We start from the raw sequence: 27568 nt of genomic DNA, 5'->3' as shown, positions 1-27568 counted from the left end.
ATCTGCATTAAAGTTCAAATTAATTCTAGTCAATTTGAAGCAGACTATGTATATTATCATCATGGGAATAGGTTTGAAAATGGAGACAATGATTTGAAATATTTCTGATTTTTCAGATGAATTATTTTTTGTGCTTATTCTTATTCTGCACCAAAGGTGGGTTCCTACCGGTTCGGACTGATTCGGCTGAACTGGTAGTGGTATGGTGGTATGGGTCACTGGAACCAGCAGCAACCCAGATGTGCCACACCCCCGAACTGGTTCTCCAGTTGGCACCATTGGCACCACCATCTTGTTTTTAAGTTCTCCGCATTTGCAGAACAGTTTTAATTGAAATATGCTCACAAGCGAACCGGCAGTAAAACTGCCAGAACCCATCCCTGTTCTGCAGCTTATTCTTTTTTCCTTTTTCTCAGGCTTTGGGTATCTCACCAAACAGCTTATGGGGCTGGCTGGAGGACGAATCATTCTGGCTCTTGAAGGAGGTCATGACCTAACAGCCATTTGTGATGCATCTGAAGCATGTGTTTCTGCTTTGCTAGGAAATGAGGTAGAAGTAAAAATGCAATTTATGTTTTCTCATTAATTGACAGTTTATTTTTAAATATATCATGATGTAGATATATTTCTTCATTATGGTCTCTTTGAAATTACAAGAATTTTGCACCAAATCACAGTTCCAAAGCAAATCATTGTGGTGAGAGCTCTCTTTGGAAAGTAGTTCCTAAATAGATCCAATTCCAGTTTTTCCCTTAGTTCATTTTCCTTCACCATACTAGGAGTAAATTGGCATTTTTTTTCAGAACCTGACAGATTCTGTGGGTTTATTCCCACTTTACTTTTTTCCGTTTAGCATTCCTTCTTTCATCCTGTTTTCTACTGCTTCAGTTCTCCCATACTGTGAGAAACATTATGGGTCCCAAATGCTTCATTTAGGAAGTGCCAGAGAAAAAATAGGAAATATCACTACTGGATACAACTATTGGTTGTATTTTTGGCCAAAAGAGGTATTTTTGATATTCATAGCCACTTAAATCTTAACAAATAAGGCAAGAGAAACCAGTCTTCCAGATTTTGCTGTTTGGGAAATGAATAAGAGAATATTCGGTCCATACCTCAAACGGCACCTTGCTCCCTTCAAGGAAGTGCCTCCATGTTAAGAGCTCCCAGCCCACAGTGTAATCTTCCTCCTCCCAAACTGCCCATCTACACTCCATCTCTGACAGTTATCTAGAGAGGTGTAGGTGCACAGCTGCAAATTCCCTTGCTCGTTCCGCTGTAAGAGTACAGCCCCCACTGCCACATCACTAGCATCTGCCTAGATGACAAATGGGACGGTCAGATCTGGGTATTTTAGGACAGGTTTGGGTGCAAACTTTTATTTTTTATATAGTTTAACATTTGTATTGGGTTATAAGATAAAATAAGATACAAAATACAAAAGTATACAAAAGAAAACATTGGGGAGAAAGAGGCGGAAAAGAAGCTTAGACAGCTTGCCATAGATCCATCTAGCTAGCAGAACTCCACTGGGCCTTCAACTGTTTTGATCGTTTTCTCAACATTTCTACTAGGACTGGGTTAACCAGGCAACTAGTGTAGTGATAGATTGGCTTTCCAATTGGCCTGCCAATTGGATAATTAACTCTATGGGGATTCTATGGGGACCGTTACTGGCATAATTGGGCCACTTACCAAGTGGTCATCGTTGCTCAGTCCCTGGCCATTGGTTGGCGGGATCGGAGTTTCTTTGCTAATTTTGGGAGACGGGGAGAACTTGGTGATCTCTACCCCCTTCAACGTTGTTTCTCGGATCCACTAAGACAGTTTAGTGGCATTCCTAGGGGGACTGGAGATGACCAGTCTCCTGGTCTTGCACTCTGCCATCTGATGCCCCTCCTGACTGCAATTGAAGCAAGCAGTTGAGTGTGGCTGCAGCTTCTGCAGTTTTGTTTGTTTGTTGTTGTTTTTTTGAGAATTTTTTTTATTGTTATAGTTAAACAAAAAAAAACAAGAAAAAAATCATCATCATTTATATTAGAAGACACAACCACCTACTGGCATTCATTTGCAATTTCAATAGATCTCCAATACCATTGTACCTTTATAACATATTCTAAAATTAATTCGATTAAGTAAGATATCTAAGCATTTCTTCCCCCCCTCCCCGTAACACACCTGTATGTATCATTAAATATTGTCCATTAACATTTCATTGTTATTATTGTAGTTAACTAAGGGTTATTTACTGATTATCTCACCTCTCCTCTCCAGGCCCACACAATATTATAACTTTATAACCATATTTAAACAATGATTTATTAATAAGATTTATAGGACTTTTCCCACAATCCCAAATTAGTTAATTACATGCTAAAAAAATAAACATTAGACAGCTAAGACAATCTAAGAGATATTAACATTTCTACTTGACAATCACCCAGAATGTACATTAGCATTTCTATGGCCTGGTTATTTATCCTAACTAGGGTTATTATTTCTCTATTAGTATCATAGTAAATTTATGTTAATGGATAAACATTCAATGGTAATCTAAAACAGTCTATAAGGTACTAAAATCTCTACTTAATAATCATCAAAAATTAACTAGCTTTTTTCCATCAATTGGCATTATTAACCAGTATCTTTCCAGTAACAAAATGGTTCTTCATCTCTCACCAGTTGTTGTGTCAATTCTCTGTCTAGAACCTTTCCAAGGTTTAAGACTTCTCTCCGCACTTTGAATATTAAATGATCTCTCATGTGGTTTTGTTGCCCTTGAGTTGTTATTAATGTAAGCTTAACATTGGTTGTCAGGTTTGTTTCTGAATAGATGTGTCTTATTAACTCCATCTTTTTCGTTTGTTCTCTTTCTCCTTCATCTTGGAGTTTGGGGTGGAGCACCAAATTATCAAAATCACTTTTCCAGGTTCCCTTCTTTCCACCTTCACTCACGTTTACTCCATTTATGGGTTCATCTGAGTTCTTATCTTTGTTTTCTGTATTTTCATTCGCTTCTTTTATTTCTGGGGCTATAACCCCATCATTTCTTTTTGTGATACCCCATAGTCTGTCCCATTTCTTGTCTCACGTCCTTCTGAGATGTTTTGAAGTCCAGCCAAAATGTTTTGAATTATCAAGTTTTCTTCATCTGAGTATTGCTCCATTTTTTAGAGTAAGGAAAAATATAAAGAAAAAGCAAGAAGAATTTGGTACTATCTGCCACTCTAGCCTGTCACAGATTTTGAAGAATATATCTATTTTTTATTTTAAGTCTTAGACAAATGTTCTTTTATGGTTTTCAAAGAAGAAGGGTTCTAAAGTTTTGCTTTCCTTTTCCAATTCTTGTCAAAATATTTTACACACACCACTATTTGTGACTTTGGGTCTTTATCAGGTTTTAAAGAGAAGTTCCAAACCCTTCTGTTGCACAGTCAGTGTAGTCAGATAAGAGTGAACAAAGGAAACATTGTTACAACAGCAAAGGAAAAAAAGCTTCAGACTTGGGCTTCCAAGTGGCAGATTCGACTATTTTAAAACCTCTTTCCTTAAGTATCTTTAATATAATATTGTAATAAGTAGAAGAAATTTATTAAAGTAAAAAGAGTTTTAATTTAAGCCAAAAAAGTTAAAGTCATGAAGGGAAATAGAGAAAAAAGGATCCCTTCACCTCAAGAGGAAAACATGGAAATGTTACAATCACTCAATCCACAAAAGATCATTACAGGCAAGAGCAAAAAACTTTCTAAGGCAGTCCAATAGGGATTAGTACGCCGCTTTGTTCTTGCTTAATGGACTAATTTAGCTTAAGAAAAGAGTTTCTTAAGGCAATCTTCTAAAAGAAAAGAAAAAAACCCCTCACCAGGTGGAAACACTTTCATTTTTCTCTTCCTGGAGCCGTCTCCAACTATGTCAGCCGGGGGGGTGGGCTTCCTGTTTGCCGCTGGTTGGAAGCGCTTCCCTTGGGTCGATCAGGGACTTTGCGATGTCCCTGCAACCAGCAAGGTCTTGTCTTCCCAGTCACCATCTCTTCGGGAGGGTTTAGGTCCTGCCAGACTGTCCAGGGGCAAAAGTGTCATCGGCAGATTCGGACAGTCGAATCCGCACAATGTAACGTTGCGATGTTAGCTCCTCCCATTCCGGCTTTTGCAGTATTGACAGCTCCCTCTTCTCCGGTGATGATTTCTTCCATCCTCACCTCAGGCAGTATTTGTTGTGCACCTGGGCGATCTCCACTTCTTCAGCCAAAACATACCAGCCATGCAGGGTTGAGGTGGGGAGGCTTGAAATGCAAGTGTTGTAAATGTCATTCAGCCCATCTTTGAAGCAGCTGATGAGGATGTCTTGCAGTCAATCAGTGAGCCGACATGCATGATCACAGAATTCTTCAGTGTACTCTGCTACCTCTCTAGGACCCTAGCGGATTGTTTTTATGCAGTCAGCCAGGGGGTCTTAGAATCATTGGCAGAGTGCCACCATAAAGTGATTGAAGTTTCTCAGTTCCAGAGCATTTTAATTGCGAAGCATGACCATCCAATGCGTGGCAGCTCCTTCTAGTACCAGGGTGACGCTCTTCATCTTAGTGTCTTCAGGGCCATACTCTGGCCTGAAGAGTATATAGGCCAAGACGTGGGCCAATTGTTAGTTAGTTAGTTAGTTTATTTTATTGTCATTGCACATGGTACAACAAAATTAAATACCGTCTTCAGTGTACCGTATTTTCACGACTATAAGGCGCACTGAAAATCCTAAAATTTGATCAAAAACCGGCAGTGCGGCTTATAACCCGGTGCGCTTTATACATGGAGCAGTTTCCCTCCCCAGCTCGCCCAGGCTTTCTCCTCCGTTCCTGCCCCCCGTCCCTCCCACCATCTGAGCAGTTTCCCTCCCCAGCTCGCCCAGGCTTTCTCCTCCGTTCCTGCCCCCCGTCCCTCCCACCATCTGAGCAGTTTCCCTCCCCAGCTCGCCCAGGCTTTCTCCTCCGTTCCTGCCTCCCATCCCTCCCACCATCTGAGCAGTTTCCCTCCCCAGCTCGCCCAGGCTTTCTCCTCCGTTCCTGCCCCCCGTCCCTCCCACCATCTGAGCAGTTTCCCTCCCCAGCTCGCCCAGGCTTTCTCCTCCATTCCTGCCCCCCGTCCCTCCCACCATCTGAGCAGTTTCCCTCCCCAGCTCGCCCAGGCTTTCTCCTCCGTTCCTGCCTCCCGTCCCTCCCACCATCTGAGCAGTTTCCCTCCCCAGCTCGCCCAGGCTTTCTCCTCCGTTCCTGCCTCCTGTCCCTCCCACCATCTGAGCAGTTTCCCTCCCCAGCTCGCCCAGGCTTTCTCCTCCGATTGGTTTTAATGGGGAGGTCCGATGGAATAGCGCTTAATGGGAGAAGGATTAATAGTTTCTCGGGTTCAAGCTGCGGATTCTAACTTTCACAAAGGGAACTAAAGCTGAGCAGGTAATTGCTTTATTAAAGCCGATTCAGTTCGCGGGAGATATTTGGCGCGCTTCTTTGAAAATCTCCCTCCCAATTCTGCCCAACGCCTCCCCGACCTTACTGGACGAACGGTGCGGGTGGTGGTGGTGTATCATGTAGTGCGGAGTCCGAGGAGTGGCAGATGTTGCGATTTCGTTAGTAATTTGTTTGTTTGCGAAAGTTGCGCGCGGATGAATGTTGCAAAAAAAAATGCGGCTTATAACCCGGTGCGCTTTATATATGAAAAAAGTTTGAAAAATTAACGTTAACTGATACTGCGGCTTATAATCCGGTGCGCCTTATGGTCGTGAAAATACGGTATATTATAACTATAAAGTTCTATATATGTACCAGGGAGAGCCACTACAGACATATTACATATGCATTACATGCAGGCACTGCATTGGCTTCCAGTAGGTTTCTTGGTCCAATTCAAAAGGCCCACTTCTGATGGGGATGCTGACCATGTGGGATTAAAAACATTGAGAAACATTGTAGAATCACCTCTTCCCAAGGACCTGTTTGACATTTTGTATCATTAAGGAGTGCAACTAAAATTCTACTCTTTGCATTTGGAACTACTTCAGGTTTTAATTTTCTGCCATATAGAACAAGACTACTACCATAGTTATTGCTGCAATCATATTGCTATTCAATATTATTGCTTGTTTCACTGTTTTTTTTAACTTAAAATTTATTTTTGATTTTATATGTACTATAAACCACTGAGTGGATTAGATTTAGCTGCAAGATTGTCTTGTGGCGAAATGGGCAGAAAATAAATTTAATAAATAAATAAGAAAATGACTTCAAAAAACAGTTTGGTAGCAGCACAAAATAGCTCAGACAGCAAACTTTGCTATTAGTACTTTTTGCTGACATATACAGTATTAACTTCACTAATACTCCTTGATAGCCTATTCTACATTATAGTCAGAGATTCAATTAAAGGACTGGAAATCACTTTCTACAAGGAACAGTTAAAATGCTTAGGAAGATTTGGCTTGCAGAAGAGAAGGTTGAAGGGTGGCACGATAGCTGAATACCTGAAGAACAGTCACATTGTAGAGGGTTCAAATTTATTCTCCCTTGTTCTAAGAGGTAAAACTGGAACAAATGGGATGAAACTTCCAGGATATAGATCCAGAATTAGATGTTTGGAAGAACTTCTTGACAGTAAGATCTGTCAATTATAAGTTATTATATGGTATAATTTCTTCCCCTCCACTGGAGATTTTCAGTGGCTGGATAGTCATTTGTCAGGGATGGTGCCTGCACCTAGGTCATTTCCACCTCTATGATTCTATTATACAGTGCAAGAATTGGAAGTATCAGGGCCAAAGAAACAAGAATGACACATGAAGTTACTTCTAAAGCAGTTTCTTTATTATTGTTCAACTATAGACAGAATCTTGCCAGACCAAAGCAATTATCTACGTTTATTTTATTTTATTATTTTATTTTAGGAAATTAATACTGCCACCTATTTACACATGGCAACTTAAGACGACTTAAAAGAGTATAAAAACCTCATCTATAAAACAATAAAACTAATAAAAGAGAATAATCATATAGTAAATTAATAATATAATAAAATAACCCCCACCCCCACCCCAGCAACAACACATCACATGAGCCGTTTAATGAGTTCCATCCTGCTCTGCATTCCTCTGGCAGAACCAGATCTTCAGCACCTTTTGGACAAGTGTTAGAGTGGGGGCCATTCTAATCTCTGGGAGAATGATGTTCCAGAAAGAGGGAGCCACCACAGAGAAGGATCTTATTCTAGGTCCCATCAGAAGAGTGGGATGGGACCTACAACATTCCTTGCCTCCCTGCTCTGGCAAAAGAAAATCCCTCACATAACCTGGTCCCAAGCCATGAAGAGCTTTAAAGGTGACAACCAGCACTTTGAATGGCAGTTGCCCAAAGGCCCGGAAGCAAATTTGCAACCAATGCAGCTCCCACAGGAGAGATGATACATGTGCACACTGGGGTCTGCACAAAACCATGCAGGCCACTGCATTTTGCACCAACTGGAGTTTCTGGACTCAGAGAAACTGGAGTTTCTCTGAAGAACTTCAAGGGCAGCCCTATGTAGAGCATGTTGCAATAGTCAAGATGTGAAGTGACTAGGGCATGAGTGACTGTGAGTAGGAGTTGTCGGTCCAGGAAAGGGCATAAATGATGCACAACCTGCAGTTGCCTAAAGGCCCTCATGGCCATGACCGCCAGGAGTCGAGCAGGACTCACGTCCAAGAGAACCCCAGATTATGTCCAGGGTCTGTTTGGAATAAAGGTGGCAATTCTCCCTGGGCCAAAGAACCCCAAGCCCAGAGTCACTCGGTCTTGGTAGGGTTTGGTTTCAACCCGTTGCTCCCCATCTAGCTCCTAACAGCCTCCAGGCATTGTGAGAGGGAGGACACGGTATTGCTTAACTCACCATGGGCTGAGACATACAGTATCATCATATCATATGATGATACATATGCTGAGTATCAACAGCATATGTATCATCAGATATACTCTAGGAGTGTCTATCTTTCCCATTTTCCTACCTACCAGACATTTCAAGCTCTGCTATCTTTAGCATCCCTCTTGCAACTCCGGATTACATTCCATCACAGAAAGGGTTCTTGGGGATTATGTAGAATCGACTGTTATAGCAAATATATTCAATTTCAGTTTCATCCTGAAGACCAAACTGGTTGCTATCATTCCCCATTGTGGACAAAAATCCTCTCTTCCAAAAACACTATCTCCATTCTATGGTCTCATCTTATTTTTATCATTGTTTAGTACCTGTCTTACAGGTGAAGAATCTTTTATCTTTGTTTCCTCAGAGTTCTTCCGCTGACTAGCCAGATTAAAACAGAAACTCCAACACAGAGAAATCCATATTGGAAATGAAGAAATTATACAGTGAGCTATACAATCAAAGCTTGATGCAATGTAGCTCTTATTTAACTGGCTTACTTGAACTGTGTGTATGTGAGACACACAGAGAGAGATGACTGTGAGAGCAAAAGATTGAAAACATCCTCTTTATAAGCAATATTCATTTCTTTTATTTGTTTTTCCTCTTTTTGTCTTTTAGTTTCTCTTATTAACCTGTTATTGATTCATTTGGACATATAATGAATCAGTGGAAGTGCAGAAACCATTTTAAGTATTTGTGTATGCACTCATCTGTTATATACCTAGGGAGAAGATAAAATCATAGCAAATTGATTCTGGTGGGGATTAGGCTGTATGAGACAAATTCATTTTAAAACAGCTGTTTAATGACTGATTGTTATGCAAAAATCATAGATCAGCAGTCTTTTTACATATCTATCTATCTCATCACGTTTATAGAATTAGGGAGAAAATTAATTTTTCTGAATCAAACTACAATGACTACATATGTGATTATCTTCTAGATCCATGTTGGCGAACCTATGGCATGTGTGCCACAGGTGGCATGTGGAACCATTTGTCAGGGCACGCGAGACTTTGCCCTGTCAGCCTTCTTTTGAGGCCGTTTTTTGCCCCCCAGAGGCTTCCAAAGCATGAAAAACCAGCCCTACGGGCAAGGTTTACTCAGGACTATTTTTGCCCTTCAGGGCTCCAGAGCCATCAGGGGCCTCCTAAAGGCCCCTGATGGCTCTGGAGGTTGAAAATCGGCCCTACTGAAAAACTGGAAGTCACCATTCCTGAACTTCTGGATTCTCTGAAGATCCATTTTTTGCCTTCCGGAGTCTTCAGGAAAGCTCCTGAGGTCTCTGGAGGGTGTCCGGGAGGGTCGGGGGGGGGGGTGCTGTTTTCGCCTTCCCCAGGCTACAAGAAAGCCTCTGGGAAAGGCAAAAAAACTGTGGCAAAATCAGGGGGCGTGTCACTGATCATGCACATAGCATTATGGGTGTGGCATGCCAGCACATGACCCCCCCCCTGTGCTCCCCCCGCTTTTGGCATGGGACCCCAAAAAGGGAAAAAGGATTAAAGTTGACAATCTGAAGAAGGCACAGGATTTATATGAGCAACTAATAGACCCAGAAGAGGAACAGAGCAGTAAAGAGGAGATGGAATATAAAAGCCAGGAAGAATGACAACAGAGAATAATGGAAGGAGAACAGGGAGAAAATAATAGGGAGGAGGAAGAGCAGCAGAGAGAGGAGGAAGTGAGACCAAAAACAAGGAGCCGAAAAAGAAACTAGAGTTAATAAAAAAACAAAGACAGGTAGAGAATTAGGAGGATAGAAGAAGAAATTCAATTATTGTCAGTAAATATTAATGGTTTAAATTCGCCAACAAAAATAAAGTGTATCTGGGCAAAATTAATAAAACAAAAGGCAGGTATAATATGCTTACAGGAAACACACATTAAAAAACAAGATATAAAATGGAATGGAATATCCTAAACTAGGAAAATTATATTTAGCATCAGCAGAAGAAAAGAGAAAAGGGATAGCCATGTATGCTAAAGAGGGGATAAAGACAAATTTAATTTATGCAGACCCAAAGGGAAGAATATTAATGATAGAGAAATGGATAAAACAAAAATCAGTACTACTGGTAGCAATATATGCCCCAAATGAAAATCAGAAGGACTTTTATAAAAAATTACATGAAAAAAATAGAGAAATTGGAGTGAGGAATATCTGTATAATAGGAGATTATAATGCCATAATATACAGTAAAAAAGATTACATAAGTGACAAAAAAACTAAAAATAAAAAAAGTATTACCAACAACTAGTTTTGAGGTGATAGAGAAGCTAAACTTAATAGATATTTGGAGAAAAATGGAACAAAAAAAAACAATTTACTTTTTATTCCAATATACACCAATCCTGGCCACAGATCGATATGGCATGGATGAATGGGGAAATTGGGGCAGAAATACATACAATTGAAATATTACCAAATATGTGAGCGGATCACAACCCTATTAAAATAATTTGGAAAGGGGAAAAATCTAGACGAAGATGGATGTTAAATTTGCAAATATTAAAAGAAAAAGAATTTATTCAAAAATGTAGAAACGAATTGGAGTTATTCCTTAAGGAAAACACAAAAGAACAGACATCTATATAAAATTTATGGGACACCATGAAAGCTTATTCCCATGGAATTATTATAGTGTATTCAGCAAAAAGAAACAAAGAGAAATGGGCACAACAGAAGATATTAAGAGGAGGAAATTAAAAATTTAGAAATAGAATTACAAAATAAGCCACAAAGGGACAAAATTAGAAAGGATTGGATGTTAGTAAAACATAAATTAAATATATTAGACCAGGAAGAAATGGTAAAGGGCCTAAAACTAACAAAACAAAACTTCTTTGAGCAAGCAATTAAACTGGGGAGGTGGTTGTCATACAGACTGAGAAAAGAAAGAGAAAAAAGATTAATATATCAACTTCAAGAGGAAACTGGTGAACTACAACATACAATGGAAGGGAAGAAAAAGATTGCATATAAGTACTTTGAAAATCTGTATAAAGGGGAACAAGTAGATGGAAAACAAATAAAAGAATAAACTGAGAAGAAACTCCATCAATAACAGAAGACATGAAAGAAATGTTGTAAAAAGAATAAGAAAACTAGAACTGAAACAGGCGATTCAGAAACAAAAAAATAATAAAACACCAGGCCCAGATGGATTCCCAGCAGAATGGTACAAAATAGTAGATGAATTGAACGAATTGATAGAACCTTTGATGTTGGAGATGTATAATGAGGCACTGATGAAAGCAAAAATACAAGATTCATGGAGGGAAGCACATATTACATTAATATTTAAAGAAGGTTCAGATAAAAAACAGATTCAAAACTATAGGCCAATCTCGTTAAATGCCGACTATAAAATATTCACAACAATAATAGCGGAGAGATTGAAAAACTATTAAATGACTATATACATCCAGACCAAAATGGATTTCTCCCAACAAGACAAATCAGAAATAACACTAGAATAATAGCAAATATTTTAGAGTACTATGAGGTGCATCCAGAGAAACAAGTGGCACTTGTCTTTCTGGATGCACAAAAGGCATTTGACAATTTAAATTGGGAATTTATGACACAACAAATTAAGAATATGAAACTAGGGGACCAATTTGAAAGATTAATAAAAATGATATACTCCACCCAAAGGGCAAATATATTATTAAATGGGGAAAGTACAGAGACCTTTAAAATAATGAAAGGAGTAAGGCAGGGTTGCCCATTATCACCTTTGCTCTCTATCCTGACGCTTGAAAGTCTTTTAATAAGAATTAGACAAAATTCGGAGATAAGAAGAACTAAAATTAAAATCAGGCCTTTACAGATGATTTGGCATTTATTATAGAAGACCCGCTAGAAACAGGAAATACTGTAGCTTAATGCGAGAATTAGAAAAATATGGAGATGTAGCAGGGTTAAAGATTAATAGAGAAAAGACTAAAATGATAACTAAAAATTTGAAGGAAGAACACAGTAAAGAATTAGAAAGAATAATATGACTGCAAGTGATAAACAAAGTTAAATATCTTGGAATATGACTAACTGCAAAGTGCTCAACTATAAAAGAAAATAATTATACAAAATAGTGCAACAAAAATGATCTAGAATTATGGGGAAAACTACAACTATCATTATTAGGGAAAATAGCGATAAAAATGAATGTACTACCGAGACTATTATACTTATTTCAACAATCCCCATAAAGTTAGGATTTTTTTTATTGAATTGAATAAGATTATATTAAAATTTATATGGCAAGGGAAGAAAGCCAGGATAAAGTTGAAAGCTCTACAGAAGCAGAGGTGGTATGGGACTCCCTGACTGGGAGCTTTATTACAAAGCAGCAGCACTAACATGGATCAGGGATTGGATAAATTTAAAAAATAAAAGAATACTAATATTAGAGGGCCACGATTTGCAAACCAGATGGCATTTTTTCCTATGGGAAGAGAGTAAAAAGAAACAAAAATTCCTTCACAGACACTATATTAGAGATGCACTGATACAGGTCTGGAATAAAATTAGAGAAAAACACTATATGAAAATACTGACATGGCTTTCCACTATGGAAGCCATGATACATCCCAATACACCAGATCTATCAAAAATGGTTAGATATAGTGAAAATTTAGACATCCAAGGAAATTTGAAAACAAATCAGGAATTAAAGGAGCAAAATATAAATATAAATTGGTGGGCATATGTCCAACTACAATCGAGATACAAAAAAGATGTAAAAGAATATGGAATATACAAAGAATTACAACAAATAGATAAAATTTTAATTTGGAAATGGGTGCAAGAAATTACAGGAGAACAGATAAAATACAAACCCAAATCTTTCTGCTGAGAATAATCAAAGGGAAATATACAAAGAAAGTAAAGTACATATTAACATATCTGCTAACCACAGCTAGAATAGCATTTGCCCAATACTGGAAACAAAATAATATCCCCTCGGACGAATTAGTGATACAATTTTTTTGGGATTGTGCAGATATGGACAAATTAACACTAAAATTAAAAGATAAAGAAGAGTCGGGATATTATGAAATTTGGAACATTTGGTACAAATGGCTGCAAAACAAGAATAAAATTAATTAAGCCAAAAAACAAGATATATATAAATACATAGAACTGTGTATAAAGATGGGTAAACATGGAAGCGAAATAATACATACATGTACAGGTATGATGACATAATAATGTTGATATAATGACTAAGATGTTGTAGAAGGGAAAAAATAATTAAAAAGAATAACCTTATAGAATTAGGGAGAAAATTATTTTTTCTGAATCAAACTACAATGACTACATATGTGATTATCTTCTAGATCCATGTTGGCGACCCTATGGCACGCATGCCACAGGTGGCATGCGGAGCCATTTGTCAGACCACACGAGACTTTGCCCTGTCAGCCTTCTTTTGAGGCCGTTTTTTGGCCTCCGGAAGCTTCCCTGAAGCCTCCAAAGTATGAAAAACCGGCCCTACAGGCAATGTTTACTCATAGGACTATTTTTGCCCTTCAGGGAAGCCTCCTGAAGGCCCATGATGGCTCTGGAGGTCGAAAATTGGCCCTACTGACAAACCGGGAGTCACCATTCCTGAACTTCTGGATTCCCCGAAGATCAGTTTTTCACTCTCCAGAGGCTTCAAGGAAGCTCCTGAGGCCTCTGGAGAGTGTCCGGAGGGGTCAGGGGGGGCTGTTTTCCCCTTCCCCAGGCTCCGAGAAAGCCTCTGGAGCCTGGGGAAGGTGAAAAAACCATGGCACAAGCGGGGGGGCGTGTCACTGATTGTGCGCATAGCATTATGGGTATGGCACACCAGCGCATGACCCCCCCTGTGCTTTCCCCTCTTTTGGCAATAGGACCCCAAAAAGGTTTGTCATCACTGTTCTAGATAGATGGACACTCCAGGAAAGTGTTTTATTGAAAACTGAAAAAAAAATTGTTTGAGATTTTTTTCTTGTTTCCTAAGATACTTTGGTATATAGCCGTGATGGTGAACCTATGGCACGTGTTCCACAGGTGGCACACGGAGCCATATTTCCTGGCACACAAGCCATCAGCTGGCTGGTACGCACGCATGTTTGTGCCAGCCAGCTGATTTTCAGCCTTTTGGAGGGCATGGGGAGGCAGTTTTTGCCCTCCCCAGGCTTTAGGAAAGCCTCCAGAGCCTGGGGAGGGCAAAAACTCCCCTCCACAGGAGGGTCATGCGCACATGCTCAGGGCAGTGGTCATGCGCACATGTGCAGGTAGGCAAGGTGCATCAAATTTTGGATGTGTGCTTGCTCGTGTGCACGATAGCACATGCACACATAGTTTTGGCATGCCTTTACAAAAATATTTGCTATCACTGGCATATAGTATAGCTATTGAGCACTAGGATTATGCATACTTCAGAAATGTTTAAAACTTACTCATCATATATGTGAATGTGGACTAAATTAGTGTATAAGCAAAATGCTATGGACATAGTATACTGATTTCAGTAAGACATTTGACAAAGTAGACTACAACCTATTTCTTAGTAAGAAAAATGTAGGATAGACAGCATCACCACCAGATGGATTTGTAAATGACAAACAGCACTCAACATATAGTCCTTAATCAAACTACATTTTCATCTACATGGAAGGAAGGAAGCAGTGAAGTATTCCAAGTTTCTGTCTTAGGCCCAGTACTCTTCAATATAAGAATCAGAATAGAGCTGGAAGGGACCTTATGTCAGGGTTTCAAGTAACATACCCATAGCAAACAAAACTCTGAGGCAAGTATATTCCTCAAAGAATAAGTCCCAAAATGGCCTCATCCAGACCAGCTTCAAGGGCTGACACCTTGGAGGTCTTCTAATACCATCTCCTATACCATTTCAGACATCCAGTCCCTTCTTAAAAACCTCCAGTGATGAAGCACCCACAACTTCTGAAGACAAGCTGTTTCACTGGTTAATTGTCCTCAGTGTTAGGAAGTTTCCTCCTTAATTGAAGATTGCTTCTCTCCTTGATTAGTTTCCATCCATTGTTTCTTGTCCTGCCCTCTGTTGCATATCTTCATAAACAATTTAGATGAGGGAATAGAAGGGAAACATATCAAATTTGCAGACAGCACCAAGCTGGCAGGAATAGCCAACCCCAAAAAATGGGTTCCAGAAGGTGGAGAACGCTCCTGAACACATGAAGCACGATTGCAGGAATAGGGTATATCTAGTCTAGTGAAAAGAAAAACCGGGGATAGCAGTATTCCAATATTTGAAGAGCTTAATATGCTTTTGGGGTGGAATGCAATGCAAATGGGGAAGGTGCAGAGAGTCTGTGGGAAATTATTCCACTTTTCTAGTTTCTTATAAAAGAAACTTATAAATCTACTTAAAATAATCATCTAAATGTTTTTAATTTTCTCAGTTACACCTCTGATAACTGCATGCCATAAAGTCATACATTACTTAGGTCCCATTCATTTCATTGGTCTGCCTTGTATTACAGGGTTGAAAATGTAACAGAAAGAGAAATGATTATCACAAATGTCAGTTGGATATAACTTTAAAGGATGTCAAATCACATATTTTTACTTAAATCTAAATTATTCAAATCATATGTTCATTATTTATTTTAAAAAGTGATATTCTAAATTGTATTTTTTATTATCTCAGCTTGATCCTATTCCTGAAAAAATATTACAGCAGACAGCAAATATTAATGCAGTGCATTCCATTGAGAAGGTCATTGAAATACACAGTGAGTACTTACAAACAATAGTTTTCCTTCTACATTTAAATCAAGGCTTTATAGAATTCAAAACGCTGCAGGATATTCATATAACCCTTTGTGTCGTCCGTCCTCTCCCCCCCCCCAATTTTATCTAACATCTGCTTGAATACATCCAGCAGAAATGTACTCAAGTAGCCAGTCTGCCAATTATTTTTACTTTTAATCTTTCCTTAACCTCAGTTGGAACATGCCTTCCATTGTCTTTGAATAGTGTCCACCTTCTGACATGCGGTTGCAGAGGTACAAATTCAAATGTCTGAAAACTGAAAACAGTTTTCTTCTTTCAACTCTACATTGATTTCATACGCAACTTGTGATGCAAGTAAAAAATCAATTTAAAGTATATTTAATAGCCGAGGTGGCGCAGTGGTTAGAGTGCAGTACTGCAGCCACTTCAGCTGACTGCTAAGCTGCAGTTCGGCAGTTCAAATCTCACCGGCTCAAGATTGACTCAGCCTTCCATCCTTCCGAGGTGGGTAAAATGAGGACCCAGACTGTGGGGGCAATATGCTGACTCTGTAAACCGCTTAGAGAGAGGGCTGAAAGCCCTATGAAGCGGTATATAAGTCTAACTGCTATTGCCCTTGCTATATTTCTGCCAAGCCAGTAATTTCACAAAGCATACTTCTCATTTGTTTTCTCTTTCCTTTTCTTATTTTTCTGTTCTGGTTTGACTCTGTTATTCATTCTGTTGGGCAGAGTGGTGGCTCAGTTAAGATGTTGGTTGGAAAGCCGGCAGCCCAGGTTTGAGACCTGGAGCTCACATGATGGGGTGAGCTGAGTCCTTGACCCTGCTCCTGCCAATCTTGCAGTTTGAAAGCATGCAAATGCAAGTAGATAAAAAGGTATCACTTCAGTGGGAAGGTAATAGTGATCAGTGACATTATGCTGGCCATATGACTGTGGAAATGTTTTTGAACAATGCTGGCCCAATGGCCTTGAAATGGAAATGAGCACCACTCCCTATTAGCCGAGGTGGTGCAGTGGTTAAATGCAGCACTGCAGGCTACTTCAGCTGACTGCAGTTCTGCAGTTCGGCTGTTCAAATCTCACCGGCTCAGGGTTGACTCAGCCTTCCATCCTTCCGAGGTGGGTAAAATGAGGACCCGGATTGTTGTTGGGGGCAATATGCTGACTCTGTAAACCGCTTAGAGAGGGCTGAAAGCCCTATGAAGCGGTATAGAAATCTAACTGCTATTGCTATTGCTATTACTCAGCAACAACTAGCCAAGTAAAATCCACAAAGACGCCTTATCTTTATTCATTCTATTATTTTGTCAACATTTGTGAAACTTAATAAATTCATCTTGAATTTTAGTTAATGTCTTCTAGGTATTTTCTGCCCTGGGAAGCCTAATCTTTAATGAAATGTTGCAGAGGATCAAACCCTGTGGCAGTCTATCTGATAAAGAACTAAGAATTTCCTTTGAATATGATTTTTAAGACAGTTATGTTTCTATTTAATTACTCACTTTTTACTATTCTTAATCAGGCTGTCATGGGGCACTTTATTCAATGGAGCACTTGTTGGAAACAGGTAGTCCTCAACATACAGCCATTCATTTAGTGACCCTTTGAATTTATGGCACTGAAAAAATGATTTATGATTATTTTTCACACTTGCAAATGTTGATCCCCATGGTCAAATTTAGATGCTTAGCAAATGGTATGTATTTATGATGGTTGCAGTGTCCCAGGATCAAACGATTATTTTTTGTGACTTCTGACAAGGAAAGTCAACAACCTAACAACCATGTTACTAGCTTAAGAGCTTTTGATTCACTTAATATTTGTTTATTCAGTTCTGAATTTCTGTTGATCAGTTATTCCCTAACTCCTCCTTTCCAATGTTATATCTTAAATTGTCTGACAGAATATTTTTGTATACTGTATTTTTGGAGTATAAGACGCACCTTGTCCCCCCAAAAAAGAGAGTGAAAATCTGGGTACGTCTTATACACTGAATTTTTGGCCTCCTAAAAGCCCACCTTGTGCATCCAGTTTTTCACAAAAACGGACATGCAGAGTGTTTGGGAGACCTGAAAAGTGCTCCTGGGGTCTGGGGAGGGAAAACATGAGCAAAAACTGGGCCTGTTTTTCACAAAAATTGGTCTGCTTTAGCCCTCCCCAGTCCCCAGGAGCACTCTTCAGGCTTCCCACATCCTTGTCACACCCCATTTTTGTGAAAAACAGGCCCATTTTTGCCCTTCCCAGCCCCCAGGAGCACTTTGCAGGCCTTCAAACTCTCTTCCTGCCCCTTTTCACAAAGTGCAAAGAGTTTGGAAGGCTTGCAGAGTGCTCTTGGGGGCCAGGGAGAGCAAAAATGTTTTTTTTTTTAATTTACCTCCTCAAAATCTTGGTGCATCTTATACTCTGGTGTGTTTTATAGTCTGAAAAATACGGTAATCTGTATTCCTTATTTCTTTATTTTTTCAGGAAGTCCTTGGAACATTTCTCTAGTTCCAGTAAATTAGACAAAAATAAGTCTTCCTATTTTCCTGCAGCTCTGTTTGCCCTCTTCTCTGTTATTTCCTTGTATTTATTTATTTATAAAAGGGATGCAAGAAAATAACAGAGTAGAGAGCAAATGGAGCTGCAGTAAAATAGGGAAATATATTCTTACTTTATTTATATATATTTTGTAAAGCCTCTTAGAAGTAAGAATCTCCCAGATCTGTTTCATTTTGCAGCTTGATGATGCTTTTCTTTGTTTAATAGAAAAATAATAGTAATGATTCCATAATAGTTTTAATTTTCCTTTAGGTAAATATTGGCATTCGCTTCAACATTATTCTTCAACAGTCAGTTATTCTTTGATAGATGCACAGAAGTGTGATAATGAAGAAGCAGAAACCGTAACAGCAATGGCATCTTTGTCAGTTGGAGTTAAACCACTTCCTGAAAAAAAGTAAGTTTTATTCTTTACCTTTTTGGAGGAGGGGGTTTCTTTGAGTCAGTGCTGACTCCTGGACTAGTCCCCACAGTTTTCTTGGCAAGATTTTTCACAAGTGATTTACCACTGCCTTCCTAGGGCTGATTAGCTCACGTTCACCCTATTGGCTTTGTATCTAAGGTGGAACTAGAACTCCCAACCCTAGCCTGATGCCTTTACTACATCAAACTAGATCTTTGTTTTAATATATATTGTTTTTACATTTAAAACAGTGCAGCACTGCAAAGTTGAAATAACCATAAATCACATTATGTACAAATAATCTCATCCAGTAATTGTTAGCCTACTTAATACATTATCTATCCTTCTATCCAATCACATTGTTTACAGTTTGTTCCCGTCTTGTCACCTTGTCTTATACCAATAATAGAATCTGTTTCAGACTTCAAAATATTCTGATTCCCCTTTATTTTTTAATTCAAGGGTGAGCTTATCTGCTTCCGCACAGGCCAAAATTTTTCTAAGTATACCTAACTCCTGGTGGTGTATTTTCTTTTTTACAATACTGCGCATAAGTTATACGCGCCACAGTTAGTACAGGTATAATTAGATAAAACGCATCTTTCTTATACCCCTACGGTATTATACCTAGGAGAAAAATTTCTGGTTTGAATAAAATTTAAGTATTTAAGTATTTAATAAATTTATAGGCCGCCCAATCCCGAAATTTGATCTCCCACCATTTGTTCCAACCATGATTGTATCATTTTCCAGTATGTTTTGGCCTCATTGCATGTCTACCACATATGATAAAAAGTGCGTAGTGTTTTTTTTTGCACTTCCAACAATTTGGAAGTGCAAATTTTTAAACATTTGGGAAAGCCATGCTGGGGAAGATGCCATCTGTAGAACATCTTATACAGATTTTCTTTATAAGCCATGACCATTGTTAGTTTCTGATTAAGTATCCAAAGTTTTTCCCATTTAGCCAAATCCACATTATAACCAAACTTTTTCGCCCAGGTGACTATAGTTTCTTTGACATGTTCTTCCTAAAGTTTATATTCCAGCAAAAATATATGCAGCAGTTTGATCAACCTATCTTCTGTCTCTATCTGAAGTTTATCTAATATTGTGTAATCTTTGGCAATACCTTCCTTTTTCCTATCCTATGCAAACCTTGTTGTATCTGTAAATAAGACCACCATTCTAGTTGTACCCCTTGTGGTGCCAATTCTAGTCTAGTTTTTATCTCTCCCTGTCTGTTCAATAACTGTTTGTATGTAACAATTTTTTCCATGTTACAGGAGGAAAAATGATTACTAGATTATATAATTTTCTTTTAAGATATAAAATGGAAGAAGACACGGTAAAGGAGACAATGATTAGTTGGGGAAGAAATTTTGGCCGTAATATAGAGTTAGAAAAATGGGATAAACTATGGGAAAGAAATTATAAATTTACAATGGCAGTAGCTTACAAAGAAGTTCTCTATAAAATGTACTCGAATGTGCAGAGGTGGACAAAATGACAATAGAACTAAAAGAAAGAGAAGAATCAGATTTCTATAAAATATGGAATATAATTTATAAGTGGCTAGAAAACAGAAGCCAAAACATAAAATAGAGAATGTAAATATATGGTAATATAAATAATCAATATTAGTATAAGTGTTAGCACTACTGTCGTTATATTATAGGTAAAAGCAATAGGAAGGCAATGCAGAATGGAGAATTATAAAGGCTAAACAAGAAAGCTGATACAGAAGGCTGTAAAATTACTTTATATTGTTATGTATGTTTTGTGTTTTGTTTTTTCTTGTGGTGTTTTTCTTTCTGTTTTTAAAGATTAAAACATTCAATAAAAAATATTTTTTTTAAAAAAACATATTTTTTTCATGTTAATTAAATTTGTATGTATGCTTCCATTGTAGATAGCCAAATGGGTATTTCAATATAGTGGTCGTATTTAATTTTGTTCCACACTAATAATAGGGACTGTCTGATGGAATGTCTATAAAAATATTTATGTGCAGATCCTTTTTCATACCATAGGAAGGCATGCCATCCTGCTTGGAGGTCATGACCTTCCAATTTGAGTAATCTTTTATTTCTCAACATTATCCATTCTTTTAACCATGTTAGAATGGCTGCAGTATAATAAAGTTCTCAATCTCCCAAATACTCCTTTTTCCTTAGTATCTTGCATAGCTTTGAGTTTTATTCTTGGTTTTTTTCCCCTGCCATATAAATTTAGAAACTGATTGATTTAAAATCTTTAAAAAAACTTTTTCTAATTTAACGGGAATGTTTTGAAACAGAAAAAGAAATTTTGGTAGTACATTCATCTTTATGATTGCGATCCTAACCATCAGGGACAATTGTAAGTTTTTCCACCTTTCTAAGTCTTGCTTAGTTTTATTGATTAAATTAATATAGTTGTCTTCTTTGATGGACACATACCTCGCTGATAAATGTATATCTAGATAGTTCAATTTTTTGACAATTTGAATACCCAATTTCTTCATCAACTCCTCTTTCAATTTGGATGTCATATTTTTACCAACGTTTTAGTCTTTGTCATATTTATCTTTAGACCTGCTATTTTCTCATACTCTGTCAAGTCCTCAATAAGTTTCATACCAGACTTTAAAAGATCCTCTAACACGAAAACTAAATCATCCGCGAAAGCCTATAACTTAAATTGTTCCTCTTTAATTTCTAGTCCCTTTATCCTCTTTACATATATTCCTAGCTAAAACTTCTAGGGTTAATATGAACAGCAGCGGTATAGGGGGCAACCTTGTCTTGTACCTTTCTGTATTGATATACTTCACGTTAATTCACCATTAATTATTGCTTTGGTTTTTTTGATTTGTATATATTGCTCTGATCGTGTTCATAAACTTATCCCCAAAATCCATGTGTTCCAATTGTTGATGTAAAAATTCCCAGTTCATATTGTCGAATGCCTTTTGGGCATCGAGAAAAAGTAGTGCAACCTGTTTTTCATTATGCACTTCATAATATTCAAGAATGTCCAGCATAGTTCTCATATTGTTTTTAATTTATCTTCTGGGAAGGAGTCCATTTTGACTTGTGTGGATAAACAATGTGAGGAATTTTTTCAACCGTTCTGCAATTATCAGAGCAAAAATCTTATAATCTGCATTTAGCAGTGAAATTGGTCTGTAGTTTTGTATAGACATCTGATCTGAGTCCTCCTTAGGAAATAAGGCAATGTCAACCTTCATTCATGATAGCGATGTCCAAGCATATCCTGGAATTCTTTATATATTTCCGCTGGCTGTCCATCCAGCCCTGCTGCTTTATTATTCTTTTGTCTTTGTATGGCCTCAATTATCTCTGATATTTTTATTTCCTCATTGAGCATATCTTTTACTTCCTCTGGTATCTTTAGCAAATCTGACTTTTTCAGATATTGTAGTATTCCTTCCTTTGTATAGTCTCGGTTTTCTCTATATAATTGTTCATAGAACTTTTGGGTAATCCTTTTCTTTTCCTCTAGTTGATAGCAGATCTCGCCTTTTTCATCTTGTAATTTATTGATCCAATTCTCTTGCTTCAACCTATAGGCTAGCCATCACCACGGTTTATTTGCATTCTCAAAAAAAATTTGTTTTGCTTTTTTTATAGACTGTGCCAGTTTTGCGTTTTCAAATACAGCCAATTCATGTTTAATCAATTCCATACTTTCTTTTATACTTCTATTTTGTGGTTTCTTTTGAAGTTCACTCTCTAAATTTCTGTATCTTTCTTTCAACTCTCTTGTTTTTTGATTCTCAATTTTTTTTCTTCCTAGCTGTAGCCGATATCGTGACCCCTCCTATATGTGCCTTAGTTTTATCTCATAGGTTTTGTATGGATGTGTCTCCTGGGCAGTTTTCTTTGAAGAAAAAATCTCAGTCCCTGATTGACTCTTTTAATATATTCCTGATCTTTTAGGATTGTTCTGTTGAATGACCAATGATAACTGCCCTTTTGTTTTTTTCCATGTTATTGAATTACATGGGATTGTGGTCAGCCCATAAATTGGGTTCTATGTCTCTCTCCTTCACTTCTGAAATTAACTCCATCGACATCCAGCCCATATCTATTCTTGACCAGGATTCATGTCTATTCGAGTGGAAGGTATATTGCTCTCCCTCTGGACATCTTTTTCACCATATGTCATAGATATTTAATTCTTCGGCCATTTGGAAGAACGACCTGGGCAAAGTTCTCCTAACTCCTTTTCTCTTCTTTCCACTTTTATAGTCCTATTTCTGGTAAAACTATAGCATTGAAATCTCCCATTAAGCAAACATTGTCGTTTCCCATCTCTCAGATAATGCTATGTAATCTATAATAAAAAAAATTCTGACCTTCATTAGGTGCATATATTACAACCAGTAACAACTTTTTTGGTTTAACATTATTTCTACAATTAATATTTTCCCATTCTCATCATGATAGATTGGTTTAGTCTGGATCGTATCTTTAACATATAACTCTATTCCTCTTTTCTTTTGATCAGCTAATGCCGTGTAAAGTTTACCCAATCTAGGATATTCCAAGATCTGGATCTGTTGTTTGGTTATATGGACCTCTTGCAATGCAATTATATCATAATTCAGATGTTTTAATTTATTGAAGGTTGTTTTTCTTTTCTGGGGCAAATTTAGACCATTAATGTTCTATGTGTATTTAGATCATATGCTTCTTGTTGCCCTTATCTCTCTCACTTCTTTTGGTTCTTCCCCTTTTCCTCTAAAACATCTTCTTTCTCCTTTCTTATCTCCGCTAGTTCCTTTTCTCTTCTTATCTGTGCCCTGAGTCCTTGCATCCTTGTTTCCAACAGTTCTCCTTCATCTTCCTCACCTCCTGACCAACAAGTTGATTGTAGAATTCTTCCGCTTGTTCCACTGTGTCTATTCTGAATCTTTTATCTCTCTAAGTTACCAGTATGCCCTCTGGCATCAACCATCTGAAGTTAATTTCATATTTATTCAGCACTGATGTTAAAAATTGATAGGGCCTTCTTAGTTCTCTGATTCTCCTCGGTACCTGTTTTAGGACTGTTAGTTGTCGTTGATTGTGTACTATCGGGTCGTCTCTTCTTCTATTCAGCACCTCGTCACGTACTGATTTCTTAACTAACTTTACATGAACTTCCCTTGGGAGATTGTTCATTTTTGTGTAGTTTGTCTGGATTTTATATGTCTCATCGATCTCACTTGCCATCTCATCCTTTCCTATTCCCAAACCTTTTGCCATAAGATCTGCCATCATATCCAGTAGAAACTTGCCGTTTTCTTCCTTTACTTTCTGAAACCATAGAAATTGAGCTGCTTTCTCTGATTCTAACATGAGGACCGTTAGTTCAAGTTCTTTGTCCACCTGGATCAACCTAGAACTCAGCTCCTCCATTACTTTCCCTTCCTTCTCCATCCTTGCTTCTATTGCATTTATTATTTGTTCGTTTTTATTCATCTGTTCCTGAAACTTCAAATTTATCATCCATCTTCTGCATTTTTCTTTTAGTTCCCCAGTGTCATTTTTTTACTTCTCCAATATCCTTTTTTAATTCCTCATGTTTTCTAGCCATTGTTTCTTGCATAGCCTGTAATATCATCTGAAGATCCTTCATTGAATTAGATCTTTCTCTCTGGAGCATATCCTCAGAGGATCTCTGGTTCGAGGGACTGGCGGCCGCTAAAGACATCTGGGATGCTGGCTTCCATATAGTATCATCTATATGTCAGTATATTAGTATACTATATGTAAACAGCTATTAGAGGATAGAAAGAGAATGAGAGAGACTTATCAATTTATCGCTAGGTGCGTGTGTATTTGTGTGTGTGTGTGCGCACGTTTATGTGTATAGCTCACACTTGTAATATTACTATATTTCTATTAATCTAAGAGTAAATTCTAAGAGTGAATTCCTTATAATTATTAATTATATTGTGATCAATCCATCTCCTTAATCAATAATAATGTGAATAATATCAAGAACAGTAGAATTAATAATCTTATAGCAATAGCAATAACAATGACAATAACAATGTTTCTTTGATAGTAGTATTATAACATTAATTCCTAACCCTTAAGTTCAACCTTACATATGACCCTCCTATATTAAGTAGTTATATAAATATTCTGAATCCTCTTAGTCCATTTAATCTTCTTTCTCTCTCTCCAATCGTTTCTTTTAATGATGTCCAAAAGTTATCATCAATGTCCTCCAATAGTCAGGCCTCTGCTATCCAAATATTCTGCTTTCTTTTGAAGTATACCCTAGGGCTGTGATGGTGAACCTATGGCATGCGTGCCACAGGTGGCATGTGGAGCCCTTTTTGCTGGCACCCAAGCAGTCGGCCAGCTCAGACCCACTGTGCATGCCTGCGCCTCCCGCCACCCAGCTGATTTTTTTGGTCTCTGGTGTTGGCAGGAGACACATGTGAATGTGTGGTGAGTAGGGAGAGGTCTCAGGGGCATACGTGGGGGGAGGGGGAGAGCACGCATTCAGGGGGAGTGGGGAGTGCGACACAGCTCTCCCAAGCCCCATTTTTGGTGCTTCCCCACCCCAACCCACCCATGGGCATGCGCGGGTGATCCTTGTTTTGGTGCTGACAGACCTTCCTGTGAAGCCTCCTGGCACCAAAGATGGGGATCACTTTGGCTCTCTCCTAACGGGAGAAGATCAGACCTCAACCTTGACTTGAAGTGGGGAGCTGCTCCGGATTTTCATTCCCCAAACGAGTTTGCCCCAAGGCATTGAAAAATGGGACTTATCCCTTTTATCCCCTGCAAGACCACTACAGTATTGTGGTCCCATTGTGGTCCCATGGTCAAAATTTAGAGGCATGGCAACTGGCATATTTATTATGGTTGCAGTGTCCTGAAGTCACGTGATCACTTTTTGCAACCTTCTGACAAGCAAAGTCAGGTGGGAGACCACATTCACTTAACAACCATTTGGAGGGCCAGTTTAGTCTAAAGGTTAAGGCACCAGGCTAGAAAGTGGGAAACCGTGAGTTCTATTCCCACTTTAGCCATGAAAACCAGCTGAGTGACCTTGAGCCAATCATTCTCTCTCAGCCCAACCTCCCAGGATTGTTGTTTGGGAAAAATAGAAGGAGGAAGATTTGTTGGATATGTTTGCTGTCTTGAGTTATTTATAAAAATAATATTGGCAGGATGCATAAAATAAATAAAATAAATGTGGCAAGAAAGGTTATAAAATTGGGGAGAATTCACTTAACAACTGCCTTGCTTAGCAATGGAAATGTTGGGCTCAATTGTGGTCATAAGTCAAAGACTACCTGTATAGCATTCAGTTAGGAGAGAAGTCGAGTGATTCATAACTCACGTGAGAGATCTCAAAATGATCAGGTAGATTTAATCTTCCCACATAGAACAAATGTCTCTGCATTTGATCTGAGCCAAAAATATAAATAATGTTATTTAATAATAGACTGATCAAACTAATGACTTATCTGCATGGTTGATGTACTGTATATACAAAATTTGTACTTATATGGAAGATTCAGAATCTTCTAGAACAGTGGTTCCCAAACTTGGCAACTTTAAGACTTGTGGACTTCAACTCCCAGAATTCTCCAGCCAGCAGTCCACAAGTCTTAAAGTTGCCAAGTTTAGGAACCACTGTTCTAGAATTACAGCAGGAAATTTGATCTCATGTGCTTGTGTTTCATGGTCATGACTCCCACTTTTCCAGTAGCATCTTCTGCCACCTTAGCAGCAGCATTTGGACAATTTCTTTTGTCCTCCAGTAGCCTGTTTTTTTCTTATCTTCATTAATATAGTTTCTCTTTTGTTTTGTTTTTCCTTTTTCTTGCAAAAAGAAGCGCAGCTGGTATACCCATTAGTTTGTATGTCTTTTTCTTTTTTCTTTTCTTTTTATGAGTGGGCAATTGTTCAACCACCACCACTCTCCCTCTACAAATGCCTGGCTTGGTCTGATATTCCTGTTGACCATTATGTGTTCTTAGGAAACTGAGGAGAGGAGTTGTAATTTCTACTAAAATTGTTCAGCTCCAAAAGATTCTTAAAAGGAGCTGAAGGCACAGATGACCAAGTATAAGAACTTGTAAGTGAATGATAGTGTAAACCATCTATTCTTTCAAAGCAATTGTTCAGAATTTGGAATTCCAAATATGAAGCAATTTGTCTTAACAAAGTTCTCAGATCCAGACTCTAGATACTATTAATGACTATTTAGATTGCTTGGTAGAGTATTAAATAGCCCATCAAAATAATATTGCTTTGCATGCTTATTAACATTAATTAATAAACATGATTATCTAATTCTGGGCCATGCAGTTCTATTATTCTGACTCCTCTTAATGAATTACTTACAGTCTGGATGAGGAGCCTATGGAAGAGGATCCTCTTCTGTAGCATACTCCTGGTTTCAAGCGTTCCAGTGAAATTCATCTTGTCTTTGAAGGCCTGCCAAGAAGCTTTCTATTGTTATACCTGCATCCTGCCCTGATTTTCTTCCAGAAAGGCAGCCATGTTGAAAAACAGATTAATTTCTCCATATTGTAATTGTATGGATTACGCTCATGGAAAACAAAACAAATAAAATGCAGGTGAAGAACAGCAATATGGATTACAGACACACTGAGTGATCTTCCTTTTTTCCTCAATGGAAGCTATAAGAAGCAAGATGCCAGGGAAGTATTTGGTTGTCAGCTTTTGCTGTTGTTTCAAAATCAAAGACTTAACATGTATGTAACAATTTTCATTTAAACTGGTGCTTAACATTTAATTACATTCAGACTACTCAAAGTAAATTCTACTTTTGTTTCAGTATTTTTGTGGTTCTTGCGTATTTGTGAATAAGAGTTCTTCAAAACTCAGACCCTGAGGAGGGTTATTTTTCTTCTTGTGAAGGGTAAAAAGAAAACTAAGTTTTTATATATTCA

The 27568-nt window shown here is 38.1% G+C and overlaps 1 protein-coding gene across 4 annotated transcripts in view; it reads left to right on the top strand.

The window, feature by feature from the left end:
• HDAC4 (histone deacetylase 4) overlaps positions 1-27568 on the top strand; it is a 278408-nt gene that overhangs the window by 236210 nt on the left and 14630 nt on the right. For 2 of the 4 annotated variants that reach the window (XM_087716586.1, XM_087716585.1), the window contains exons 23-25: positions 417-550; positions 15602-15686; positions 18483-18627. In XM_087716586.1, the coding sequence (XP_087572712.1) occupies positions 417-550; positions 15602-15686; positions 18483-18627 (364 nt within the window). Of the gene's footprint in view, positions 1-416; positions 551-15601; positions 15687-18482; positions 18628-20311; positions 20498-26998; positions 27453-27568 lie in introns of those variants that run through there. The other 2 variants (XM_087716587.1, XM_087716589.1) reach the window with 2 other exon arrangements.

Source organism: Thamnophis sirtalis, unplaced genomic scaffold, assembly GCF_051295495.1.
Source record: "Thamnophis sirtalis isolate CommonGarterSnake01/CBP01778 unplaced genomic scaffold, rThaSir2_p1.2 scaffold_5, whole genome shotgun sequence".
Classification (NCBI taxonomy): Eukaryota; Metazoa; Chordata; class Lepidosauria; order Squamata; family Natricidae; genus Thamnophis; species Thamnophis sirtalis.
The sequence above is the reverse complement of the archived record's forward strand: the minus strand, read 5'-3'. Positions and strand labels throughout refer to the sequence as shown.